Source organism: Ceratotherium simum, chromosome 37 (assembly GCF_057802395.1).
Source record: "Ceratotherium simum simum isolate JZ-2026a chromosome 37, ASM5780239v1, whole genome shotgun sequence".
Taxonomy (NCBI): Eukaryota; Metazoa; Chordata; class Mammalia; order Perissodactyla; family Rhinocerotidae; genus Ceratotherium; species Ceratotherium simum.
Genome location: NC_141936.1, coordinates 27,775,997 through 27,794,037, shown reverse-complemented (window position 1 = coordinate 27,794,037; position 18,041 = coordinate 27,775,997). Strand labels below are relative to the sequence as shown.

General features: G+C 37.1%; 1 protein-coding gene across 2 annotated transcripts in view; it reads left to right on the top strand.

The window, feature by feature from the left end:
• Window positions 1-18,041, top strand: part of CPS1 (carbamoyl-phosphate synthase 1) — a 129,556-nt gene that overhangs the window by 47,221 nt on the left and 64,294 nt on the right. For both annotated transcript variants that reach the window (XM_004427511.3, XM_087424881.1), the window contains 7 exons: window positions 1,891-1,986; window positions 4,941-5,130; window positions 6,383-6,540; window positions 8,062-8,190; window positions 11,190-11,334; window positions 12,842-13,052; window positions 14,447-14,645. In XM_004427511.3, the coding sequence (XP_004427568.1) occupies window positions 1,891-1,986; window positions 4,941-5,130; window positions 6,383-6,540; window positions 8,062-8,190; window positions 11,190-11,334; window positions 12,842-13,052; window positions 14,447-14,645 (1,128 nt within the window). The remainder of the gene's footprint in view (window positions 1-1,890; window positions 1,987-4,940; window positions 5,131-6,382; window positions 6,541-8,061; window positions 8,191-11,189; window positions 11,335-12,841; window positions 13,053-14,446; window positions 14,646-18,041) is intronic.

Genomic DNA, 18,041 nt, shown 5'->3' with positions numbered 1-18,041 from the left:
TTGATGATAGTCATTGGAATTTTCATGTTTTGACCTAAAATCATATCTTTTAAAGTTTACTTCTTCTGGAATATTTGTGATAAAACAATTTAACAAAGAATTATGTTTAACTTAGTTTATAATGTATATATTTTACATTACTTAACAAACCATAGCCTTATGTATGCTTGAGATGCAGTTCAGACTACAGAATCACTGTCAATGATAGAATTGGTGGTCTGGTGGTTAAGATCTGGTGCTCTCACCACTGCAGCCTTGGTTTGTTTCGCAGTCAGGGATCCACACCACCCGTCTGTGGATAGTCACACTGTGGCAGCTGCGTGTGGCTGTGATGCTGAAAGCTATGCCACTGGTGTTTCAAATATCAGCAGGGTCACCCATGGTGGGCAGGTTTCAGAGGAGCTTCCAGACTAGGATAGACTAGGAAGAAGGACCTGGCCACCCACTTCCAAAAAATTGGCCATGAAAACCCCTATGAACAGTAGCAGAGGATAGTCTGATAGAGCGCCAGAAGGTGCGAGGATGGCGCAAAAAGATGGGACAGAGCTCCACTTTGCTGTACACAGGGGCACAAGGAGTCAGAATCGACTTGATGGTACTTACAACAACAAAGAAGAATTATTATTTGACATCATGCATGGAATAATGTTATTTTACCTCTAAGAGCAAATGAATAAGAATTAATATAGCATAAGACTTGAAACCTTATTTGTTTGAGTATATATGTTAATATGATAAGGTTTCTACCCATTTCCTTCATAGTTAAGCCACACACGTATGCACACCATTATTATATAAAATTTAGACGGGTGTATGTGTATTTTCAAGTATATAGATATACATATCAATTCTTTTTATAAATAAAAATAATTGATTTATATGTTTACATGAAACGATGAGTTGAGTTAGATGGTCTGTTTTGAGGATTCCCATGGCAACCTGTTTTCCTGAGATGGAGAGATTGGAGGTAATCCAGCCACTCAGTGTGGAATCAAAGTGGGTTTTTGGTAGCTAAAGAAGCCATATACTATACAGTGTTTTTCTCAGAAATCAACTCATGTTCTTCAGATGCTTTTCTTTTTATAAATGGTGAGGGACAAGGTGTAATTTGGGATTCGCCAGTGCCTTGCATATAGCAGGTGCCCAATAACTTTTGTTGAAGCAGCCAAGTTTCCCAAGTCCCTGTCTGTTGCAGTGACTAAGAACGTCTTTCTCCTCTGAAGGGCTTGGCGGCTGTGGCTCAACAATAAGCCGTATCATTACTTGCTTTACATCATATACACAATTTGTACAAATTTCAGTATGTTGCCGAGACATGATCTTTTCTTATTGTATTTTCTGTAAACATTTCTGGCACTGAACTGTAAAAGCGAAATGCAAATATGAAGGTGTACCATGTCCCCTCACCTCCTGAGTTTTGTCTTCACCAGTTAGGAAGGTGTTGGGGTTCCTTTGTATTTATGCTGATCCTTTGTCCAGAGGAAACCCATGGAATATTTAATTTAGTCAATTAAATTTTAAGGAGATTCTTATCTACAAAATAATATATATGCACACACATGTATAGATGTATATATTTACATTGATGTATATATTTACATATCTATTTATATAGTTATTTTTAGATATTTATATATGTTTAAATAAAATGTAGACCTCTTCCAAAAATTTTTGCTTAAGAGAAAAAAACTTCATGATCTTTGGAAATTGCTTTAAAATTAGAGATGTTTAAATTGTCAGTCTTTTTACTCATATATTATATTTTTCACAATATTGTACTTTAAATCACCACATAAACCCAGACAATATAATTTGTCTTCCCCACTCTTGAAAATGTCTCAGGTCCCCATCTTAATAATAAAAGCAATGCCATTTTCTTATTGCTTACAGGTTTCCAAAGTCCTTATCCTAGGATCGGGAGGTCTGTCCATTGGTCAGGCAGGTGAATTTGATTACTCGGGATCGCAAGCTGTAAAAGCCATGAAGGTGAGAGAATATGATCTTCGCTAGAATTAATACACTCCCTGTAATGAGTCTAATTAGTATTTTATAATTTAGATTTATGACAATACCTCTTTTCAAAGTCACTATAATTAATTTCCTTAACTGTTCCTTACACATCTTACGTTACAGAAAGTTTGATCACAGACGAGATTTTTAACTTTCTCAAAGGTGCACATCTGCAAATTACGACGGTTAGATTGGTTTCCAAAATCGTCTATGTTTTCACCTATTTATATCGAGAACATACAAAGCCACATTTATAGATGTTGCTCATTCCTTTTGAGGTGGTGAGTTTTTAAAATCTACCTGTCTTTTGTGTGAAAGAGGGAATTTGGGCATCCTCACATGTTTTACAGGATGCTTTAGGCATCTCTGTGGTTGAAAAGAGAAGATCCAATTGGGGGAGCAAAGGCAACAATGCCTTTTGTTCAAGCTTTACAAGTTATTGCCTGTCACTAGGGACCCAATTCCCCCATCTGTGACTTGGACTGGATGACCTACCAGGATGGTATGGCTGGATTTTCAAGTGGAAAAGAGGATTTGATACCCAAGTTGGGAAGAACACTCTCCCTGCTTCTTCAAAGTCTCTCGAGATCTCTCCAACCCTCATCATACTAAAAGAAACCTTTAGAAAAATTCCACTGTACCTGCAAGGTATTTCTATTGAAGACCTAACTGTCTTCTCTTTGGTGTCCTTTTTTTCCCTGGATAGTCCCCATTTTGGTGATAATCAGGCCATCCAGAGGCAACGTGAGCTCTCTCTGACCTTGCCTTGGGCTCTGCAGTGTAAAACCATTCATCTGAGACCTGGCTAGGAGAGAGCAATGTAGGGAAGGCAGCAGGAGACCGGGACAAAATGCAGGAGACAGTTGGCCAAAATTTTTCTCTTTTTGTTTTATTCAGTATTCTACATACAAAGATTTTCACCTGACAGATGTCTGTTGAAAATAGGTGGAACACAGCCCCTTCGTCTTCTTCCCATTTGTTTCGATTTACTTCTCTTCTCCATACACGCATGGGTGTACACATACACATGTTATTTCAGACACAGTTTCAAAGCATGCTCTACTTCATTGCATTATGATTCAATTTATCTTTAGATAATTAGCAGATGTCCAGTGGTTTAGATTGGTTAGAACACAATCTAAATGTGATCAGGGTTTAGAATACATTTAACAAGCATACATTTTTTTTGTCTTATTTGGTAGTTTTATAAAGAATTAATATTTTCATAGCTTGTATTTTTCATGTGCTTTACATCCAAGTAGGTGAAGTTATATATTTTAACCGAAGAATACAAATTATTAGATATAGTATTGTGATTAATTAGGAGGTGAAAAGAGATGAATTTATGAACTAAATATTTAAAAAGAATTAGATTGTTCATGTTCTGCAGCTAGAATTACATTAGAAAAAAATGATGCAAAATTTATTAAAATGGCTTGAAATTATTTCTAAGTTTTAAAATGAATGGATGCTCATCACATGCATTTATGGGACATTTTCCTATATAATGTGATTTAGAAAAATAGCCATATTTATTGTACAGCACATTCAGGAAAATACTTATAAATATGCTTAAGTCTGTTGGTATTTATCTATGGTAGCAAGATCTTCTATAACTTCTGTTGAGGATGTGTTCTCAGTTTGGACTGTATTTAATTCCAACCCATATTTTAAATGCATTTGCTTATCTGTATGTATCTATTCAATATTTTGTTCATCATACTCCTTTAAAACAATTCTTTAAAATGTTGACAGATGACTCACATTGAGGGAAGGACATAGGACCTGAGTAACAAGACTTGGATTTGAGGCCTAATTTTGGCACTAATCCCCTATACGATCCCCTTATGAATAAGTCATATAACCTTATTGAACCTCAATTTCTTCATCTGTAAGGTAGAAATTTCTCTCATAGTCTGGGTATAAAAATCAGACAAATTAGTGAAAAAGTACATTACAAGTTTTAAGGCACTACTTGAATTTAAAGTAGTGTGAAATATATTTAATTTTTCATTCAGATCCTCCTCCAAGGATATGTAGGGCTTTCAAGGATGATTTCTATACTTTCATCCGAATATTTTGTTGACATTTTAGAAGAGTTCAAAATTGACATGCTAATAGGTAAAATGATAAGAACCATGTGGCCATATTTCATAATAATTATCTTGCTGAGTGTCATCCCTCATCCTGGTTTATAAAGCTATTATCCTTAGTAGCCTACATGAAGCATTGTTCTGGAGGTCTCTCCAGATGTCAGGAACAAGGTAAGGCTGTGCATACCTTCACACACACACACACGCAAATATTTATTTTACTTTTTTGCCATATGGTCATTTTCTTTTTATGTAATGTGTATAAACAGTTGTATAATGCTTTTTGTTAACGCACAGGCATGAAAATCTAAAAAAATGGAAACCAACAGAAGACTCTCAGTGCTTCCAGCAAGAAGGGAGCACGTTATCCTGCATTTTAAACATACACTCAGAGATGTGTGATAAACATTAGAAAGGAAAGCAGCTTTAACATTGCCTTTAGTTTCATTTTATATTTTATTAATTTAAAAAATTTTAGAATATTTTATTCTTTTAAGGTTGATTGAGCTGTGTAAAGTTCAGTAGTATGGTGGACATCTAGTCAAATTCTAATAGAAATCATCTCCAGCTTTGCTTGATACCTCCCGTGGCGAGGAATTCAGGGTGAGTCTCACGAGGCAGCCAGTTCTTTTGGGATAGTTGTATTTTCAAGCAATTTCTTCCTTCTCACCAAATGTTGTGTCTGTTTGACTCCCATCCACTAGTACTGTTACTTATCTCTACAGCCCACAGAATAACCCGAAACCTTTGTTACCCAATAATACCCTTCATTTGAATATGGCCATTCTCTTCTTTTGACCATATATTCAGATTCTGGATATATTCTGTTTCTTTCAGGAAGAAAATGTCAAGACCGTTTTGATGAACCCAAATATTGCGTCAGTGCAGACCAACGAGGTGGGCCTGAAACAGGCAGACACCGTCTACTTCCTCCCCATCACCCCTCAGTTTGTCACAGAGGTCATCAAGGCGGAACGGCCAGATGGGTTAATTCTAGGCATGGGTGGCCAGACAGCTCTGAACTGTGGTGAGTTGGTTTAAGTCTAATTGCCGAGTTTTGGCCTATACACTTATGCATAATATTTCTCCTTTGATCCCGTCTCGCAGTTGTGTCCTGTGTGTTCATAAAAGTTCCCCTCTAATGTGTGAGGAAGCAGTGAGCAAACAGCCACCCAGAAACGTCATATGATGAATATTACTTGTTTATTTCACAGACCAGCTGAGGGACCAAAAGAAACCTTTTTCTTTAATGCTCCAGGGTGGCCATGTAGTTTTCTTGGGTCCTTCTCCTCCATCCCAGGATCTTGCTTTCCTCGGTTACCACTGAAGCCCTGAGAACTATTATGAATGAAAAATGAGAATTCACATTGATTAAGTGCTCTGTGCTCTTATGTGTCGGCTCTGTAGCATTGGATTTTCACGTATATTTGCATGATAACAGATCAGTCGCTCTACCACAGCTGCATACATCTGCAGAGTCCAATGCTCTGTCTCCTTTAAAATGCCTCAAACCTTTGGAACTACATCATAAATGCGAATCTTGTTAGCTATTTGGGGTAACCAGTGGTGATGTAATTTGTATGTCAAATATAAAAGACTTAGCCAAAGTTAGATGGCAAGTTGTGGAAACACGAATAATTTTGATGATTTTTTTTTCTTTGGTAAGGAAGATTGGCCCTGAGCTAACATCTGTTGTCAATATTCCCCTTTTTGCTTGAGGATGATTGTCCCTGAGCTAACATTTGTGCCAGTCTTCCTCTGTTTTGTATATGGGACGCTGCCACAGCATGGCCTGATGAGCAGTGTGTAGGTCCGTGCCCAGGATCCAAACCCACAAACCCTGGGCCACTGAAGTGCAGCGTGCAGACTTAACCACTGTGCCACTGGGCCAGCCCCCAATTTTGATGATTTTTAACCCAGATAGATATCCATATCACTGGGATTATTTGAATAAGAGAGTCTCATAGGAATGGACCTTAGAAGGAAAGGATATACATTAAAATCTTAAGGCTCACTGTAATCCTATGATTCTTATTAAGGAGGATAGTAAAAATCATTTGGAGAAGATGGTAATATAAGTAATAGTAATATCAGCAAATATTTTGTGTAATGTCTTCAGAATTTTTTTTCCAAAATTTTTATTGACCATACGTGCAATTCTATTGTGGACTGTGTTGTCCCCTTGGAGTTAATTTTAAGATTTTTTTAGAAACAGTTGTATTAAAGAAGACATAAGAGTTTGAGATTTTAAAGGCTGATTATCTCTGGCTCTTCTGTAGGAGTGGAGCTATTCAGGAGAGGCGTGCTCAAGGAGTATGGTGTGAAAGTTCTGGGGACCTCGGTGGAATCCATTATGGCCACAGAAGACAGGCAGTTGTTCTCGGACAAACTAAATGAGATTAATGAAAAGATTGCTCCCAGCTTTGCAGTAGAATCGGTAAGGAACCTTTGTTCTGGAGAAGCAAGGCCATTATTTGTCTTGCATTATAGGGAGAATGATTTGTCGTGCCTAAAAATGATGGTTAAAATTATTCTCACATATATGTTCTTCCAGAAATGTGTTAGTACCTCAGAGACATCGTGTATTAATTGCAGCGTTCAATGCTGAAATGTTAGGGGTAGGTATTAATATTTTATTTTATGAAGAGAAGCATAAGCCCAGAGATGAAGTGGTTTATCAGTGATTGAAATGCCACTGAATCTCAAATCCCCTGAATTAAAACTAAGAACCACACCAACTGGCAGAGCCAAAGTAATTTTTACCTTCGTCCTGTGATCAGTCACACATCTTGTATGTGTGAATCACCTGCAAATGGGAAATGATTGGATTTAAATTTTCCTGTTAGAATGGAGTAAACATTTAGAAATGAAATTATCTAGAAAAAAGGCCATTGGATCTAATCGGTGAGATTATGACTGAGAAACCTGTGGCTTAGATGTTTAAGGAGGACAGATTATTTTGCGTTTCTGTTAATTATTTCCCATCCTATCCTATGCCTATTGATAGGCGATTACCAGGCACCAGGAAAAAGTAAGCTTGCTGTACATCCGTTTTTGCCTCTGACTTGATTCCTGATCTCAGGCATATAGTCAGTGGAGTGGGGGTGCTCGAGGCAGTTTGTGATGCAACTGTGCCATTGTGGAAATTGGCAGATACTTAGGGGTAAGGCAAGTACTGATGGGACAGCTAAAAATGGGCTATGTATGTTTCAGAAAAGAATGCCATCAAGTGCGAACCATGTTACACAGCTGTCAATCAGGAATCATCCCAGGATAGCTCTGCTGAATATTTGGAAAGCTTCTGCCGTACATTTATTCTTTCGTTGCCAGATTTAATTATGTCCTTGCTTCCTCAGGACGAGAAACAGGCATATGGGAAAGGTGTAATTACATTCCCATTGGTAGTGTAATAATATTCCATGACAGAAAAATATAGCCACCATATGTTGTAGTCTGTAAGTTTAAAAGAAAAAAAGAAAAATTCCAAGCTTCTGGGATTACTCTCTGACTGAACTGGAAAAATGAAAAATCTCTTTCTGTATAGTATTCCTAATGGCTTATTGCAGTCACACCAAGTTAGTTTCAGCAGTGGGAAACTTTGTTTCATTAAGAGGTGAAGACTTTGAAACTGAATTTAAAAATTCGCTATGGCTTCCACTCTCAAATTAATAATGATTACTTCAGCTTTGGCCATCGTTTTCTTTTTTACATGGCAAAATAAAATTTACCACAAAGGGATGAAAAAGAGCCTTTACTGTATGTTAAAAAAATCCTAGAATTTCACTTAAATTTGTAAAACCTCACTTGTTTTTCAGAAGGAGATGAAGGGATAGTAGAACATTTTCATAGTCATGCTCCCCGAATAAACTGATTTGCCTGAATTGCCAGACTCTCTTGGTATGTCTTTTCTGCTACTGTGTCAGTGTTTAAAGCTTCAAGTCCTTGTTCTTGTTGACAGATCGAGGATGCGCTGAAGGCGGCAGACTCCATTGGCTACCCCGTGATGATCCGCTCTGCCTACGCCCTGGGTGGCTTGGGCTCAGGCCTCTGTCCTGATAAGGAGACCTTACTAGACCTCAGCACGAAGGTATGTATGTTCATAGACCGAATTCTTACCAACCAAGAAAACTGACTTGATATTCCCTTTCAATTAGAGAAAGTTATAGAGGTGAGAAACGAGCTTTTCTCTATTCATTAAATCACTGCCGTGTTCTCTAAAAGTGTAGTCCAAGAAATGACACCTTTGAAAGGGAAATTCGGTGCAATGATTTACACTGGAACACAGCGTTAATCCAGACAGTCCCGGGTAAACTGATGGTTGCTCTGCCTAAAAGCCCATCTTTTTTGTCCTGTCTATTGATTTCAGTGCGATGAAGTCAATCTGGTTCCATTTCCCTCTGCTTCAAAATCTGCTCCAAAATACCCATAATGTTAAAGTATTTTAGTGGTTAAAAAACCCTGGAATATAGTGTCGCATTTTTCCATTATTTTTTGAAATAATATGACATGGATGACAACCAATAAGTGAAACAAAACACATTGAGTAGCTTAGCTTTACCTCAAATTCGGTGAATTAATTATATACAGTATAAACCTCCCAGTAACATAAATGAGTGAGCTCTCTGCCAACCGCCCCACACATAGGCAAAAGTGAGATTTGAGTGTTTATAATTTATTTTCTATCAAAATCCCTTTAACTTATTACTGAATACTTCTTTTCTTAAGTGTTAAAGGGAAAACCTTGGGAAAATTAAGATATGCTCCAAAAAATAAATTAGAGATTAACACAGAAAACATCCTCCATGAAAGCAGAGAGTTTTGCTCACACTCTATTCCCGCAGAATAGAACAGTGCCTGGTGACACTGGGGGTTGATAATTGCTTGTTGAATCAGTGGATGCGTGTGCAGCCGAGACGCCCGTATCACTTACATGCAGTCGTGGAGGTGAATCTGAGAGTTATTGTGAGGGCTGTTTTGGGGAGTTCTGAGTAAACAGCACAAGCACAGCTTATAGCTTTATCATTACTTACTTTTTGGAGTAAAACAAAATGAGGCCCTTGAATTGTTGACATAGGATTTTGAGAACAGATTAATAAAATTAAATACATGTGAAAAACTATGATGACAAACTTACATGTCAACGACTTGGATTTAGTTTTTCTCAAGTTGTCAAAACAAACCCAAAAAAGGGAAACATATCTAATATAAATGTTTCTTGTTTCCACTCTGGACTTCTGAATTGTGTATTTAAAGAAAAAACATGTTTATGGAAGTGTAAGATTCTTTTTTTCCTCTAGCATATTAGGTGTCTCACTGTTTTTGTTATTAGCAATCTCATTATTACTGCCAATAGTGACAATATGTACTTATTATTATTATTATTATTTTTTGCTAAGAAAGAGTAGCCCTGAGCTAACATCTGTGCAAATCTTCCTCTACTTTATATGTGGGTCACCACCAGAGAGTGGCTGAGAAGTGGTGTAGTTCTGCTGCTGGGATCCAAACTTGTGAACCCAGGCCACCGAAGCAGAATGTGCCGAACTTAACCACTACCCCATGGGAACGGCCCCAATATGTACATGTTGTCTACTAAAAACATATTTTGTGCAGTATATAAAACCATTCTGAATACTGAATTGTCTAAAAACATTTACAATGAAGACAAGTTTGGAATGGGATAGTTTTTATTTACATTCCTCTAAAATAATCAATAGCTGTTGAATGGTTTTCTTTGTTGAAAAACCTGGCTTTTCCCTTGAGAATAATTACTTGTATCATTATATCCTAAGCACCTCTTGAGATTATATTTAGTACCATTAGAAGCTGCATTAACTCCTCCAGGTCCCTAAGTTAATCTTTTGTATAAAATCTGAGACTTGAAAGAAAAACAGGAAGATGAGGCATCAGGAGAAGATGCTCTTCGTCGTCCTTGTGCCCAGATATCCTATCTACTCCATTAGAATGCAACATGCTTCCCCTAATTCACGCCCTTCGTTTCCCAGATTTCTTCTTTTAGCAGGCAATCCTAACGACAAATTAATCACTGTTAAATTGTTAACACTGGTTGCAGAATTTCCTACCCACTTGGAAACTCTCATCACGGGCAGCTGTGGGGACAAATGTGTTATTTTTCAGTTTCACAAGCTAGAGCCTGCAGTGTTGACTGAGGTGAAAAAAATTAGTGTTGAGACATTACATAAAAACTCACAGTGAGTTATTGTTTTATTATACTGCCTGCTAATAATTTGAAAAAATTGAAACTACTTTCCCCAATTGCTTTCTCTTCCTTTTACCGCCATCGAAAATCAAATATATTATGAGACAAAGGGACATTTCTGTCTTGGATTTTCAGCCACTAAATGTCCTAAGGTCAGAGATTGCCTCTTTCATATTTTGGGTTCAGTATTCTCCCCACTGGTGGGTACTCAGTAAATATGAAATGACAATTGTACTAATTCATATCTGTTTAATTAGGCATACATGATATATGACTCAGAGTATTTAAGCACTTAGGCAGTGATTAACCATAATAATAGTTGCATATGATTCTTCTAATTCCCCAGTTTCGTATGCCATCTTGGCTAACTGTTTACAACCATCATCATCTCCTTTCTTCTCCTCATCAACATCCACTGACTTTTATTGTGTGTGTCACTATACAAAGCACCCTCAGCTATTTTAGAGAAAGCCAGAGTCTTTAGACTTATTTTTCCATATTTATTCGCACTTATCACATTTTCTGGTTTCACAGAAGCTGAGCTGCTGAAATAATTTCATTTCTCTCTGCCTGATTGCTCAATTATTTTCTCTTTTTCCTAAATTAGTTTGATTTAATGTCATATCAGCACTTTGAATGGCAAGCCTCAATAATGCAAATCAAGCATATTCACTGTGCGATGCTATTCCTGGTACCTCACTGATTTCCTGACACATCGTGCCTTCGGAGCGTAGGGGAGGATGGGCACTAGGCTGAGACTTTGATGCTGACCAGGATTTAGGCCAGGAAATTCTGCCAAATATCCATGTTTAAACCTTTTTTAAAGTGCCTTTCCTGATTCTTTGATATCTTTTGTCACCCATCTCCAGGCCTTTGCTATGACCAACCAGATTCTGGTCGAGAGGTCAGTGACAGGTTGGAAAGAAATAGAATTTGAAGTGGTCCGCGATGCTGATGACAACTGTGTCACCGTCTGTAGCATGGAAAACGTTGATGCCATGGGCGTTCATACAGGTATGCAGAGAATGTTCAAGAATTGTAGTAATGACTTCAGTTCATGTCTCTGATGGCCCATAGCAGTCTTTATGAAGTTCTTTTCTTTATTAGCTGACAGAGTAGTGATAAAATTTTACACATACATAGCATTGTGCAGTATTGAAAATATTCTCACATTTAATCTGGTCTTCACAAAAAACCTATGAAGTCAGGCAGGTATTATTATCTTGATTTCATTTGAGGAAGGGTCAAATACAAGCAATATAGTGAAGGTAAAATCTATAGGACTTGGTGTTGAGAAGTAAGGAGTGAATTTAGGAAGTCTTCAAGCAGAATGGGGTGTTAGTCACCAAGTGAAAGAGAAAATAGCCACACGTAACAGAAATAGGTTTCTCAGGAAGGGAAACTAGTTAGACTAGAGGGCAAAGATGGTGACTTAGAATTTAGAAATGCTAAATTTGAGGTGTGGGCAGAACTCTCAAGAAGAGGGTTAAGAATGTGGAACTGGAATTTAATAAAAAGAGATTAAAATAAAGAAGTTGATACAAAGTCATGGGAAGCCATTAGTATAAAGGAAATAACTGAAGCTGGCAGCATAGACTAAGAAGTGTTCAAGGGCATAGGCAGAGAAAGAAAGAGGATAGGACTGAATCTTGGAAACAGATTTCCAGGGAAGAGGGAAGAGAAAGGATTTGTGCTGATGAAAACGAAGGGAGTGATAGGAAGGAAACCAGGTTAGTATAGTACCAAGTAGGCCAATCCAAGAAAATACTTTATAAAAGCTTTGGTTTGGGCTGTATTAGATGTATGAACGGTCAAGAATGAAGATTTAGTGTGGCTTTTTGAATGTTCAAGAGGACAGTTTCAATGCAAAGTTGGTTATGTGAGCCATATTGAAGGGAATCATGTGGCAATGAGTGATAAGCAGAACTGGTAAACTTTCAAGAAGTTTAGTCTTGTAAAGAATGAGAGAGCTAGTTCTTGTGATTGTCTGGTGATGTTGGGAGAGGGGCTTCTTGAGCTGGTAGAGATCTGAGCATGTTTGTAGGCAGAAGGGATGGTGACTAAGGACCAGGTGATTGAAGATTCAAGGGGCTGTGATTGGAGAGGAGTGAGAAGATGGGAAGGGGTGAAAGATAGAAGACAGATGGATGAACCAGTGTGGGTGGAGAGGAGATGGTATTTCACGGAAGGAAGGACTTGAGAGAGAAAGAATGTGAGATGAAGAGAAGGGAAATTGAAGATGTTAATGTTGATCCAGTAGGTAGATGACTGAAGCCTTGATAGCTAGATGAGCTTGGGAAAGGTTAGAGGGCTTTTGTAAATAGCATGTCAAAGTAATATGGGCAAAACAAGCATCAGAGTGGATAACACCCGAAGTGTGTAATATGTATTATCTTAAGGTAATTCTTTTCCTAACAAACCCTTACGCTGTTCTGTGTCTTGTATCATGCAAATAGATTAAGTCACTAAAGTTGATTATTTAGCTATACTCTCTAATAATGAGTGCTTCTTGGATGTCCAGGTGATTCAGTGGTTGTAGCCCCTGCCCAGACGCTCTCCAACGCAGAGTTTCAGATGTTGAGACGTTCTTCAATCAATGTCGTTCGCCACTTGGGCATTGTGGGCGAATGCAACATTCAGTTTGCCCTTCACCCTACCTCAATGGAATACTGCATCATTGAAGTGAACGCCAGACTGTCCCGAAGCTCTGCCCTGGCCTCGAAGGCCACTGGGTAAGACCAGAACGATTGACCACCGGTGTGCAGATTCTTCACAGTCAGAGTGGGAAAATTCTTCACGGATAGAGTAGACAGCTAGTGGAAGACTGTGCTGCGTTTACAAACTATATAGTCCCCATTTCTGTGTGCTGGCTCCAAATCATTTAGAACCCTAAGGACATGATTATTAATGAGCTTGCTGCCAGATTGTGGCAAATGGTGTTGCTAGCTGGCTTTGTTTGCTGGCTAATCATAAACTAATCAAAATCTGGGTGGTCAATGCAGGCTGTGAAAAATCTGCTTCTTAATTGCGCTTTGCAGATGTTGTTAAAAAGTGCAAATTAATCCTTAATTTTAGTCCTCAACTGGCCTCTTCAAGTGTATAACAAATCGCAGACAAACAATATAGTTCTCTTGACCCAAGCATTCAATACACATTATTTTATTTTAGCAAAACTCCATAAGACCAAACAATGTAGGGTTACTCTATAGGTGAATATTGTAAACAAATAAATAATTTACTATCCATTTAACAACTGCTAGTAAGCATAATTGGAGGGAAAATTAATTAATACCTTTTGTTTCTATTAATATATTTAGCATCTGGCATTTAAATCACATGACATTTAAACGAACAAACTATTTACCTCTAAAGATTTTTTAATGTAGCTACACTGTGCTGCAGGTAGTGGTGGAAGGTGTGTTGCTCTAAGCAAGAGTCAGGACACTTGAGTTTCCTTCTGGTTCTTCTATTGACTATGTGGACACATCGCTTATTGTCTCTATCAGTTTCCTCATCTTTAGATGGGAGAGTTGTACTAGAAGACTCATATGTAATTCTACAGCTCTATGAATTATTTTCTCAAATACAGTTACCAAAACTGAATGCCAGAGGAGGATTTCCAGTTCCTAGAGTGTTAGTTTTGTAGGGAGCCTGAAGTTCAAAGATAATTTGAACACAGAACAAGGATCCAAACTTGCCGTGACTACATTTTCTGACCATTACATACTCCATAGTACCAGCTAACTCCACTGTCTTCCTAGGTGCAAACATGTATATATTTTTTCAAAAGTATATTTTGCAGATTTTTATCTTAGTGGAGCTTATTCACAAGTGAGCACTTTATTTCTCAAGGAAGCTATTGATTTTGGATTGAAGAAGCGAAGGTTGGGAGTTTTAGCTCTGCATGTCAGGCGTAGCGAGTGAATTCTTTTGTGATTGGTGTCTCTATATTTTATCGTGACTCATATTATTTTATAAATGGCTATTAAATATTCAAATAAGGTGTGTTTTATACCATGATGTGGACTGCTACCAAAATTTCTAAGAAAGACCAATTCGTGTTTTGCGCTGTTTTTAATACTTATTGCTGAAAGAAAAAAAAATAAATTTGTCTCCTCCTTTGTAGTTACCCATTGGCATTCATTGCTGCAAAGATTGCCCTGGGGATCCCACTTCCAGAAATCCAGAACGTTGTATCAGGGAAGACATCAGCCTGCTTTGAACCCAGCCTGGATTACATGGTGACCAAGATTCCTCGCTGGGATCTTGATCGTTTTCATGGAACATCTAGCCGAATTGGTAGCTCTATGAAAAGTGTAGGAGAGGTGAGTCTCTGGTTTATTCTTCTATTTCAATGTTGTTCTCAGTTATTTTGTCAAATTCTTAACATCACTGAAAATCATAAGGTTGCCTGGATACTGGGTTCTTGAATGGAGGACATAGGAATTTCATTTTCTCCCTCATGTTTCAACATCTCTCTGACTGTTAACATAAGGCATTTGTTACATGACCATTTAATGGATTCTAAGAGCTTCTATTCAAAAGGAGAGGCCATATATGTGGGTATATAATATATACACATATACAAAAATACATATTAATGTATACATAACTGAGTTATAATGTGTTTTATAACCAAATCAAGAAAATAAAATCATATAAAAGACAGCATGGTGTACCAAAAGGACCACTGAACTGAGGTTAAGAATTCAACTTTAGTCCATTCATGAAAATTGTGGCTTTAACCTCTGTGTACCTCACTTTCCATGTCCATAAAAGAAAGGAGCTGGGCTAGAAAATCTGTCATGGCCCTTCCAGCTCTAAAATTTTAAATGGTGAAGAGCACAGTGGAATATTAAGCCCTTTTTTATTATACTGAAATGTTCTAAGCTTTTATCACTTTTTGATTTTTCATAATGTTCTATTTTAAATTTGAAATTAAAGTTAGATTTTGATTATTCCATATTCAAAGATGCTCTGCTCCTCTGTGCGGGAGGAAAGAAAGGAATTCAGATCCTTGCCTCTGAGATTCACTCTCTCGCATCCCTCACCAAGGAGCTTATTCGTTTTTGCATCCAGGAGGCTTGGCTTAGTGGAGAGAGCATGAACCTTGGAACTAGATGAACTTGGGTTTGACTCTTGATGTTATTGTTGTCACTTTTTAGCTAAAGGCACTCATGGAAGACACTGAGCCTCAGGTTCTCCATCTGAAAAATGGAGAGGATAATACCGACCTTGTGGAGTTCTCATAAGGTTTTGGATTAATGTATGTAAATGTTTAGTGATGTCTTTTAAGATAGATTCATAGCACACACCCAATGAGTGTATTTCACCAGTATTATTGTCATTGTTTATGGGTAGAATTTTTGAGTACCAGTGGTATGCATGAACCTCAATATCTATCATCTGTCTCTCTATCATCCATCTATCTATCTACCTATCTATCTATCTATCTATCTATCTATCTATCTATCTATCTATCTATCCATCATCTATCTATGTATCTAACTATCTATCATCTATCTATCTATCATCTATCTATCTATCTAATCATCTATCTATCTATCATCTATCTATCTATCTAATCATCTATCTCTCTCTCTATCATCTATCTATCTATCTATCTATCTATCTATCTATCTAATCATCTATCTTACTTTATCTCATCTTTATCTCTATATGGCCAGTGTAAATGCTCTTAGTCTCTATGTCTAGGTATCTAAGCTGGTTAGAGTACAGAGCAAAAAACTATTTAGGACATATTGTTCTATATTGACCTTCATTTGTCCCCTGACACAGATGGTAACCTAAACTCAGACTAGCCACTTCAGAAATGCATGCCACTAATCACAGGAAATACAACTTAAAACCATCACCAATGCAGAGAAAAAGAAAAAAAAAGTTTACAATCAATTTTAATATCAATCAGATTCACACAGGAGAGTCAGAATTATTACTATTTTGGTTTCCTTAGTTTCCAAGATATTAATGGAAGGTTTTAAAGTAATGACAGGTAAGGAACAATGTGACGTTTTAAATTAAAATGTCCTACTGATTGTAAAACACCAAGTAGTAGTTTTACCTCCGTCATAGTTGTTTTAAATCTTATTTTTTCTATCATGCTTCAAGGTGAACAACAGAATTAGGATTCAAATGCCATGAAAAATTTTGTTCGTAGTGGTTCTGCCAAATAAACAACTGTTATTCAGTTTACATTTCATGGGAAGCGTCCTTTTCATAATCTTCACAGTAAAATTTGTAGGCCAAAGAATATGAGATAGTTTTGTAATGTTTTCATTTAGGGCTTGTTATGTGAGGGATTTTTGTTGTCAGTGAATATTTAACACCTTGCATTTAGTTCAACCTAGGTTAGTAAACATTTCCTGAGTTCTTACTACATGTAAGACGTTAGGTGGATAAAACAGTGTGTAAGATGAAGATAACTGTGACACATTATGTGCAGTGGGTACATTCAGAATCTATAAACAGAACCTAATATAATAGGAATTAAACTGTGGTAAAAGTTAAAATACTGTATTTAAATACAGGTGCTATGAGAATGCAGTGGAATAGGGTCAAGAAAAGCCATGATACTTATTCTACTTAAAAATGGTAAAATTCTCACCTAATGAATGTGAATTTTAATAACATAAGGTATTAAATAGCACAAATTTTAAGCAAACAAAGCTATGTATTCCTTTGTTATTATATATATATGCATACTTCTCTTTTATTAAGTGTATTCCATATACCATTATGTACAGTGTATTTACCCAGCCCTGGTGGTCTAGTGGTAAAGATTTGGTGCTCTCACCGCATGGCTTGGGTTCATTTCCAGGTCAGGGAACTACACCACCTGTCTGTCGGTTGTCATACTGTGGTGGGTGCGTGTTGCTGAAAGTTATGCCACTGGGATTTCAAATACCAGCAGAGTCACCCATGGTGGACAGGCTTCAGCAGAGCTTCCAGACTAGAAAGACTAGGAAGAAGGATCTGGCCACCCATTTCCAAAAAAATTAGCCATGAAAATCCTATTAATAGCAGCAGAGAATTGTCTGATAGAGCACCTGGAAGGTGAGAGGATGGTGCAAAAAGACCGGGCAGGGTTTTGCTCTGCTGTGCACAGGGTTGCTAGGAGTCAGAATCAACTCTACACTACTAACAACAAAAACAGTGTACTCAAAAATAATAAAAATTTATGTAGAGTTACTTATAGAACTAATTACTTTAGGGCTAACTTTTAAATACAAATTTAATACAAATTAAATGTATTTAATTTAATACAAATTTAATACAAATTAAATGTAATACAAATTTTATTAAATATTCTAAAAATATTTTCTTAATTTTATAGTACCATAAAATGTTTTATTTCTGGCAGTCTCTCCCATGCCTAGGCTAGCAAGCCTATGAACATATTCTCTAACTCCTGAAACACCACTGTGCCTCACAAATTGCATATCTGAATTGCGCTAACATTTTGTTTATCCCTGACCTTGAGAATTTCCCCTTATTGCTAATTAAATTTGGAGCAGTGTGAAAAGGTTATCTGTTTGGCTTTAGTGATCTTTGAATATGTATCTTGTCGCACAATTGACATAAAGATTACTAAACTGACATTAATGGGAATTCAGGGTCTATTTGAGGAATCATGGAATTTTACTGAAGGCAGCATTATGCCTATTATTTTAAATTGGAGACTAAAAATGCATAGCAATCTA